This window comes from Pseudochaenichthys georgianus, chromosome 22 (genome assembly GCF_902827115.2).
Source record: "Pseudochaenichthys georgianus chromosome 22, fPseGeo1.2, whole genome shotgun sequence".
In the NCBI taxonomy this organism is placed as follows: Eukaryota; Metazoa; Chordata; class Actinopteri; order Perciformes; family Channichthyidae; genus Pseudochaenichthys; species Pseudochaenichthys georgianus.
In genome coordinates, this window is record NC_047524.1 from 33,215,490 (window position 1) to 33,226,259 (window position 10,770).

At 40.2% G+C, this 10,770-nt stretch overlaps 1 protein-coding gene across 1 annotated transcript in view; it reads left to right on the plus strand.

Annotated features, from left to right (window-relative positions):
* Window positions 1-9,873, plus strand: part of syne3 (spectrin repeat containing, nuclear envelope family member 3) — a 61,339-nt gene extending 51,466 nt beyond the window's left edge. The window contains exon 17 of the mRNA XM_034111146.2: window positions 6,811-9,873. Within this exon, the coding sequence (XP_033967037.1) occupies window positions 6,811-6,993 (183 nt within the window). The 3' untranslated portion in view covers window positions 6,994-9,873. The remainder of the gene's footprint in view (window positions 1-6,810) is intronic.
* Window positions 9,874-10,770: the final 897 nt, after the last annotated feature.

Consider the following 10,770-nt stretch of genomic DNA (forward strand, 5'->3'; position numbering starts at 1 on the left):
ATTCTTTTTCGATACTTTTCTTAAAAAAAGGGAAACACGGAATATCGGCTTTAAAATTAGGAATAACAGATGATTTTAGCAGTCAGATCAACTAAAGCAGCAGTTAGTAAGAACAGAAACGCCAAAGAGTCACATCTAATATAAATATATATAAAAGCATTTATTTTAATTGTGTAGCAGTGAGTTTAACATTTTGGCAGCACTGTTGAGCATTTTGAAAATGTATTTTCATGCCTCTGTGCAAGGCTTAGTCTTTCTATCTATATAGCCACTGGTGTAAAGTAACTAAGTTCATAAACTCAAGTACTACTTGGGTACAATTTTGAGACACTTGTACTTTATTTAAGTATTTCAATATTTCTTTTGCTACTTTGTACTTCTAATCCACTACAGTTCAGAAATAATGGTGTACTTTTCCTCCACTACATGTATTTAATCCCTTTAGTTACTTCACAGATCTGGATGAATGATGTGAAATCTAATCAACTGTTAAATCAGACTTTAGTTCCACCTGGAGTAAATCCACCAGCTACCCTGCAGTCTACAAAGTACTTCAGACTAGCTGCACATTTACCAGCTTTGAGAACACTTTCATGATCAATCATTATATAACATATCATATATATTATTCTGAAATGGACCAATTTACACAATGAGTACTTTTACTGTCGCTACTTTAATACTTTTACTTGAGGAACATTTTGAATGCAGTACTTTTACTGTAACAGAGTATTCCTACACTCTGGTGCTTCTAGTACAAGACCTGAGTACTTATACTGTTACTGTCGCTACTTTAACTATATTTTGATGATAATACTTTTGTACTTTTATTTGAGGAACATTTTGATTGCAGGATTGTTCCTACATTCTGGTACTTCTACTTTAACTCAAGTACAAGACCTGGGTACTTCTACTTTTACTCAAGTACAAGATATATACTTATACCACCCCCGTTTATAGCCTATGAAAAAAACTAATAGAAAACGAAGGCTAAAGCTAACGTTAGCAGATAGTGATGCTAGTTTGCTAGTTAAGTTTGCTCAACGATAATATTGCGACAGAAACACTTTTCAGTGCACATCACGCTCTGCCGCTTCGACAGGGAGCTCTGCTCTGAACACCTGAACGGCCCGTTCACAGACTTCTGGCGTCCTTTTTGTCAACAAGCCGAGGCGCAGCGGCAGTTGCACTCCCACTTGCAGCCATGCTTCTCGTTTTCTCACATGCTCTGGCAGCTAGCGCGTGGCCGCGTGCAAGAGAGAGGGGAGGGACTTAGAACGTGCTTGAGAGGAGCGGGACTGCAGGCACGGCTGCAGTGCAAGGAGTGGAAGCAGAGCGCTGAACACACACGGCTCTTATTAAAACGGCGCTTTTTCACGGGAGTACTTTTCCCCGTCATTCTTAAAGTACCGATACTAATGAAACGGAGGAATCGTACCGTTTTTAACGGCAGGGTATCGCGGTACCTTTCAAGTATCGGTACACCGTGCAACACTACTTCACACAGTCACATATTGTTATTAGACACCTGTCCTTGAGCGGTAGATAGCATAACGGTTCTCAGAGTAGGGAAGTTCTTGTGTGACTGTGTGTGAGTCTCAACCCAGTAGCCAAATCAGCTCTGTGGCCTTGAAGCGCTTGGGAATAAACCCACAGTAGAGTAGATAGAAGAAAAAAGCACATCTCAGGAAATGAGAAGCATTTGGTTTAACCCTCCGGTATCACTGGACGTTTTTGTCCATATGGGTAATTTTTCACTTTTCATTTTGCAATAACTTTGGTTGTGTTGGTGCAAACGGTCTGCATTTTTGTAACAAGGCTATTTTCTTGATCTATTTTGTAATTCAATTTTTAATTTTTCAAATCGGTCTTTAATTCACTGTGTAACAAATCGACTACGCAAATTAGTCATTCGAGACAAAAATGTCCACTGCAAAAGACTTTGATAAAAACATTATATTAAAAGGTTTTTTTCACAACTTTTTTGGGTTCAATCTTTAAAGCAACTTCCGCCCTAATAGAAAATACCAAAAATGTAATCATTTTCAGGATTTTAACCCTTTCAATGCCATTTTTAAAACATGAAACCGCGGTTTTTTTCCATGATGAAAACAGAGAAAATTAGTTATTTTCCCAAAAATACATATCTGGAGACTGGCTCTTTTTTTTTTTATAACAGTCTTGGATATGTCAAAGATTAGCAACAAAATGGATTTTTTTGCATTATTAGTTTTTGCACAAAATCAGATTGAACAAAAAAAGTTACAAATTAGTCATTTGGGACACAAATGTCCACTTCCAAAAACTGCTCTAAAAGGACAACAGATTAATGTTTTTTAAAACTTTTTGGGGTTAAATCTTTCAATCAACTTCAGTCCTGATCAAAAATACCAAATGTTAAATTATGTTCAGGATTTTAACCCTTGAACTGCCAGTTTTAAAACATGAATTTGCGTTTTCTATGAAAAACATGAACAAAAAAGCAGTTATTTTCCATATAATAAATGTTGGGAGGTTCGGCTTTTTTTTTTTATCACAGTCTTGGATATGTCAAAGATTAGCAACAACATTTATTTTGGTTGAGTATTAGTTTTTGCACAGAATCAGATTAGACAAAAATGTCCCATCCACTTCCATTATAACCACATATTTTGATCTCTCGCCATACCGGTATAAAATCATGCATTTTGTAATGTCAGGGTTTTATATTGGAGGAAAATAGTTCAATTTGTCCTTTTAACTGTATATGACCAGATGTGACATTTTACATTGAATTACATGCTTGTCTTGGTTTACAGCATTCACAATTTCCCCCTCATCTCTTTACCTTTGATGTGTGTGAGAATGTAGGAGTAAGTGTTCTCTCATGGCATTTTGTTTTTCATTTGTGCTGTTTCATGTGTCTTAGAGGTAAACAGAGGTATGATCTTGACCCAGCTTGACCTTTTTGTTTAGAATTGTTTGGAACTTCAAAGGCTTTGATAATGTCTCTTTAGCATACAAACATACACAGCCATACATGCACTAAGTCAATAAGCGAACACCTGGCTGCAAAGCCAGATCCATAACTATGTGTAGTTTGGCTGGCTGGTCGTTTCATTCCTGTGATAAGCAACAAGCGAGTAAGATGAAGAGGCGCTTCTCTGTGGAAGAAGCTAGGGATATGGTGATGCAGCCGGCAACCTCCAGCGAGCTGCTCGACTCTTCTTCTGAATCAGAAACAACCTCAGAAGAAGAATGTGATGTGGAGTTTGTAGTGGAGTCTGATCCTTCTTCTTCTGACCCTTCCACTGAAACTGCAGAGGAAACAGAAGATTCTGGCAGTGGGTGGACATCAACAAATTGTGAAATCTGGTCTCCCTCTAACAACGACACGCTGCGCTACATTCCCGCTGCCAGAGGTTTGGTTCCAGGGCCCACGCGTTATGCCATTACAAGAATTGATGACGTGGAATCCTCCTTCAATTTAGTTTTCACTGCTGAGATCATTAGTAGTATTGTCGACATGACAAACTTGCAGGGGGGATGTTCGGTGGCAAACTGGAGTGATGTGGATGCCACATATATTCGTGCATACATCGGTCTCCTGATGTTGGCTGGAGTGTACAAATCGAAGGGCGAATCCACCCGCAGCCCCTGGGATGACCACAGTGGACGTGCCATCTTCCGTGCCACAATGACCCACACCAAATTCCGGTTGATGAATACCGCCCTCTGGTTTGACGACAAGCTGATGAGACCTTCCTGTCACAGAGAAGACAAGCTTGCCCCCATCCGCTCTCTCTGGGAGAAGTGGACACATCGCCTTCCGATGCTTTTCAACCCTGGTGAAGATGTGTGTGTGGATTAGCAGCTTGTCCCCTTCAGAGGCCGCTGCAAATTCCGGCAATACATACCAAGCAAGCCAGCAAAGTATGGGCTAAAAATCTGGATCACCGCTGACATTGAAATGTCCTATGCCTGGAAGTGCCAGATTTACACCGGTAAAGCTGCTGGCAGTGCTGCCGAGGTGGGCCAGGGAAAGCGTGTCGTCCTGGAAATGACAGAGGGGCTCCAAGGGATCACTGTGACTTGTGACAATTTGTTCACGTCATATGCACTTGTGCTTTTTACTGCTGTGGATCCCTCCTGGAAGCAAGCCAAGTCCTTCAGGAGGAGGCTTTTCTTGGAGGAGTTGGGGAGATCTCTGGTGTCTGCAAAAATCATGCGGAGAAAGCATCCACCTCGTACACCGGCTGCTGTTACCATGGCGGACATACAGGCCTCGGCAGCTGCCCCTGACACCGGCACAACCGCAAGCGGCTCCACAAAAAAGAGGGGACTGTGCTGGATGTGCACTGGGAAAAGTTCACCTGCAGAGAGCACCAAATCCCCTGCTGCAGGTTCTGCTGGATGAACTGATCTCTCTCTCTCTCTCTCTCGCACATACACACACACATATTATTTGTTATCTCCATCTATCTTACTCCGTCTCTAACACACATACTTGCTCTATCTTCATCCATCTCATTTTATTCAACACACACTCATACATATCATTGTTCTGTTTTGAAAATTTGATTTGTTCATGAATGTTGATTGCAGTTTGCTGTTTGGAAAATAAATGTTGACATTGATACATCTGATGCTGATTTAAAAATGATTTCAAAGAACGTTGAAAATAGTATTACTTCAGTGTTTTTATAGGTCATATAATTCAATGGTAAAATGTCACATCTGGTGATATACAGTAAAAAGGGACACATTGAACTATTTTCCTCCAATATAAAACCCTGACATTATAAAATGCATGATTATATACCGGTATGGCGGAGAGATCAAAATATGTGGTTATAATGGGAGTGGATGGGACACGAGTGGCTAATGTGTGACTTTTTTTGTTCAATCTGATTTTGTGCAAAAACTAATAATGCAAAAAAAAAATGTTGTTGCTAATCTTTGACATATCCAAGACTGTGATACAAAAAAAAAAGCCGACCCCCCCCCAACATTTAATATATGTAAAATAACTGCCTTTTTGTGCATGTTTTTCATAGAAAACGCAAATTCATGTTTTCAAACTGGCCGTTCAAGGGTTAAAATCCTGAACATAATTTAACATTTGGTATTTTTGATCAGGACTGAAGTTGATTGAAAGACTTAACCCCAAAAAGTTTTAAAAAACATTAATCTGTTGTCCTTTTAGAGCAGTTTTTGGAAGTGGACATTTTTGTCCCGAATGACTAATTTGTAACTTTTTTGTTCAATCTGATTTTGTGCAAAAACTAATAATGCAAAAAAAAAAATGTTGTTGCTAATCTTTGACATATCCAAGACTGTGATAAAATAAAAAAAGCCGACCCCCCCCAACATTTATTATATGGAAAATAACTGCCTTTTTGTGCATGTTTTTCATAGAAAACGCAAATTCATGTTTTCAAACTGGCAGTTCAAGGGTTAAAATCCTGAACATAATTTAACATTTGGTATTTTTGATCAGGACTGAAGTTGATTGAAAGATTTAACCCCAAAAAGTTTAAAAAAATATTAATCTGTTGTCCTTTTAGAGCAGTTTTTGGAAGTGGACTTTTTTGTCCCGAATGACTAATTTGTAACTTTTTTGTTCAATCTGATTTTGTGCAAAAACTAATAATGCAAAAAAATCCATTTTGTTGCTAATCTTTGACATATCCAAGACTGTTATAAAAAAAAAAGAGCCAGTCTCCAGATATGTATTTTTGGGAAAATAACTAATTTTCTCTGTTTTCATCATGAAATAAAACAGCGGTTTCATGTTTTCAAAATGGCATTGAAAGGGTTAAAATCCTGAAAATGATTACATTTTTCGTATTTTCTATTAGGGCGGAAGTTGCTTTAAAGATTGAACCCAAAAAAGTTGTGAAAAAAACCTTTTAATATAATGTTTTTATCAAAGTCTTTTGCAGTGGACATTTTTGTCTCGAATGACTAATTTGCGTAGTCCAATCGAATGATACCGGAGGGTTAAGCATATAAGGATATAATAAAAATGTCCACTACACTAGCTAGCCGCTAGCTGCTAACTGCCGCCTCGTTAATATCAAATCCATCATAATAACAATCCATTACCATGCTGTCATGAACGTGCGGTGCTGTTACGTGTACGCAAATTGACGTGCTTGATGTGAACGAGCATTTTGGTTAAAGTTGCGCATGCTCTATGAGTGCACATACTGTACGGGTACTTCTCAGGCATGCTGGGTAATCTGACGTTTCACTCTCTCAAAAGTTGGGCCATTTTATCATCATGCGCCAATGAGCAACTCTCATAGGAATGAATGAGGCCCCGCCTCCCACGCTGTATCCAGTTCTTATTATACATCCATGGCTGGGAGTCCCAGCAGCTTCTACTGAAGCCTTCCGAGTAAATCGCCAGAACGCCGACACCTCCTCATCTCCACCGCTCCCATGTTTTCTTTTGTGTTGCCATAAGTTAGTCTCTCTGCGTTGGTGCGCGGGGCTAATGCTAATAATGCTAATGCCAGCAAATACAATGGCGGCTTCACAAAACTTTTCAGAGTTTTACGGGGCGTGGTTTGCAATTCGCCCAGCCAATCAGAAATTGGAACTTTTTTCTCCCCAGGAAAGTACCTGCTCTCTAGCAGGGACGGAAAAGGGGGAAAAAGTTCTCATGAATTAAGTTCTCTTTTTGGTGTGAACGCAAAATCCCAGGAACTATCGGAACTAAAAGGGAAAAGTACCCCGGTGTGAAAGCGCCTATAGTGATCTGTTTCTATAGGGCATTTACAACATACTCTTGCTAAATTATGTGTGTGTGTGTGTGTTTTTCAGAGGGCGGGGCTGTGGCAGAGGGTCTGCCGGCTGGCCCTCCCCCTCTGGCTCCTGCTGCTGGCTCTGCTGCTGCTGACCTTCCTGCTGCCCTTCATGGATGAAGGCAGCAGCTGCTCCCTGACCAACAACTTTGCCCGCTCCTTCAATGTCATGCTGCGCTACAACGGACCACCCCCCACGTAGGAGAAGCCCCCATAACTCACTATAGCGGACCGTGGTTTTTAGGTGACGTTGACCCTCTCCCTGGATTAAGGGCAATCTAAAGGCTTTGCAACAGATCATATTCTCATTTAAGAAAGTTATATTCATAGCTTAACATCATGTTCCTGATGCTTTACACATTATGGACAAAAGCTCTTAGATAATGGTGTAGAAATGATGTTCATGTAAACTTTAAATAACTTAGCTTTAATATTAACAATATAACCCATCATCGTGACACAAAGACTCTGCTTTGAGTTTTGGTATACCCAGCAATTGTTTACACCATTTTCTTGTTCACTTCATGCCAAATTTACAATTTTATAAGATTAGTTTTTTGGGCTTTTTGACTTAATGGTTAGAAGACCTGCTGAGAGCCAGGAAAAGGGGGGGGGGGGCAGTTTTTACAGCCTGGCAGCACAATCTGCGATCTCCAGTGCTGGGCAGTACACCGATACAGAAGTGCCAGAAACTGCAGCTCCATGATGACCACTCCACCCCCGTGTTGAAAGGCAGACTACTGTAGAAATACACGTTTACAGCCACGTACCAAATAACTGTTTTACAGTTCTTTTCATATTCATCACAACTGTATGCTAGGAACATTTTCATACAACTCATGCCTTTTAAACTATATCAAGGCTTACATTTAGGGGCGTGGCCACTTTGAGTGACAGGTAAGAGCGGTCCCAGTTTGCTAGCTGCTAGCTACCGCTCTGCTATGCTACCTAGGTGCGCCTCAATGTTATCCACAATGCTGGTGTTTAGACGAGTGGAGAGTCAGAGGGCGGCGTCACTGCAACACGAGTGACAGCCAGAGGTTCTTGAGCTTCACAACAGCTCTTCAGACACCTGCGGGTGACGCCACAGAGAGTCTGTCCGGCTTTAGGAAGGCAGCACAGTCCACGTGAATGGACACATACACATGGCACAATCAGAATAAAGATCATTCTTATTCAGATTCAGATCCTTCAGTTGTTTTGAAATAGTGGAACAGTGGTGTATCTTGATCACAGTGTTGGACTCACTTCAGTCCCAGTTGTACACATGAAGAATCATAATGATAGTATGGCATCTTTTGAGTTTAGCCAAATATTGTTATCTCTGTTTTAATCCCGTCAGCTATGATGTCATGTCAGCTGCTCACATACATGCAGGGGAAATGAGGTGGCCCTGATCTATATGCTTTAGGTCTACGTTCATGTCAGTAGGGTCGTAGCTCTTCTTCGTTGGTATTTATTTTAAGCTTCTTTTACCAGAAACTCCTGAGGGCAGTACTTTTCTTATTTTCTGAAGCGGCTCCTTTGGCTCGAACATGGTGAAAACAACCTGCCTGACATGCTCTGGCTGCGCTCCGGGTGCCAGCAGAACTATAACGCTTGGCAATCATCTTTTTATGTGCAGACATGAAATAACTTGGAACTGTTTTTCTCCTCTCTTTACACTCCACACACAGCTCTAAGAATACACCCACCACCTCCACACACACATTCCCTGTTTTGTCGGGCTTGTGGGTGTTATTGAATTATCATGCTGCCATGGCAACAGTGACCAAATCGGGTGTATCTATTCTTCTTAAGTCTCTGTTGTTGTTTTTACATTATATCTGGAATCGTGGACGAGGAAACATCATCTTCTACCCTGTTAATCCTTGATTTCCTTCTGCTCCACCAAAACACTCAACACAGAGGTCCCTGAACGCATCACACACAAATACTGGTTCATGCTGTGTTTACATTATCAGGGAAATAAGTTTCCCTTTTATTGGATATCCTTGAAATCCAGCGGTAGGTTATGCAACAGACATGCTCACACTAGAGCTGTCAGAAACTTGCATTTTATCAATTGAAATGATTACAGATGCTTTCTCAACTCTGAATGATTCTGTTGGGATGTTTTACATCTGACAGTCCTGAAGAAGACTTGAGTCATGACCTCGCTCAGTTCATGTTAGCCACCAAGAAGAGAACAAGGAATATTTCTAGATCAGTTCTCATCACACGGTAAAAAGTGAATTTCAGCATCACGTTAAAAGATGTTTGCAGAGGGTAACGGTGACACTGTTAATCCTATGGTTACTTTATATATATCTACCTGCTAGCTCAGGGTAGACTACATCTTTAACTTATATTCATGTGGGTACATTACAAAGAAATGATTACAGTTATTAGCACAAGTACAACAGTACAGATATATTTGATCTTCTTTTCCCCAGGGTTGGTATTGTTCATAGTTTTCTAAATGTGTGTTCACATGGTATTTCAAACAGTTCTTACATTTGCACGTAGCTGGAAAGCATGTTTTCTGTCTGCTGTTCAGGCCCACTCTGTAAGAGGAGGGGGCCGTCATTCTAACAAACCACTTCACGGGTAAAGGGTATGTGAATATGCCACATCCAGCACCACATATTATTAAATATTCAGTTACCTTGAAGCTTTAAGTTAATCAGCCGTTCCATATTACATTTGTATTTTCTATGTAGCTTTGTACTATAAACGATATTAGCAAGTTTAATAGAAGGTTTAATGCGGCATCATATTCTATTGTATCCCCCCGCATCTATGCATGTCTCGCTTAAAAGCCTTTTGTGTATTTGAACACGTTATGCAACTTGAATTGACTTGAATCGGAGTGTGTGGCAAGCATACAGGAGAATAGTGTGAGAACACTTAATATGCAAACATTCTTAATGCCGGCTCAGATAGAGGTATTTATTATGGAAATATACAAGTAGTGTTAGAGCTTTTGTATTCAAAGAATTCTATTTTATTCATCTTTGAGATGAAACGCGTCATGTTATTCAAAGAGCTTGTATTCACCAATGTTTTTGTATTCTGTTGAAATAAAAGTGCAGTTTGAATATTCTGGGCTATGTCTTGTGACTTTAAAATGATGATTATGATCACACAGGATGAGAGAAGAACACACCTTTGGAATCATTGCTCACTTTTCCAACAGCTTCCTGTCTGTGTGGACCCAGTGTCCTCAGAGGAGAGGTTGATGGATGCAGGTGGTGCAGACACTGTTTAGAGAATTACATTTCTGCTTTAGTCTTTATACGGAATGAGTCAAAGAGAACACATTGTACATTCACACACATCCAGCGGATATGTGATATCATGCATCACATTTTGTGTTTCTTATCTGTGTGTATGTTCGTTTTCCTGTACTAGTGAGCACCAACTATTGAGAAACAACCGATGATGTGAGGACCACCAAAATAATATGCTATATTCTAATGGACACTTAGCCTATACTTCATGCTGGGTAAGTGCAATCTTCACGAAGCGTGTGTGTGCAGCCTCCTCCGCTTCTCTCACCTCCCCCAGCCGGCCTACCGATCTGTGCTGCAATCTGGAGATCGCTCTCTGCCAGATACAAGCTTCCAGTCCTCATCAATCTGCAGCACGAACATTTACTTCAAAAATCCTGTTTGTTTTCTGACTCTGATCACTTTGATAACCAGATCACAAAGTCAATGAGGGTCAAAGGATGTTTTTATATTTTGTCTTTGAGAAGTGACCTGATGACATCAGTAAAAAATGTCATTTTCCTGTGCAAATAATAATAGTAATAGTAGTTTCCGCTAATATGATTTAAAAAAAATCATATTATTCTCCATCTTTCTGTGGTCTGATTCAGAGAACAGCATTTGAGGATTATGAACTCTCTTTTCATGCAGAGTGATTCAAATCTTTCAGAATTAGCGGGTCACAGAGAGTTGCTCTGACATGTGTGTGAAGGTTTTCAGGAAACACA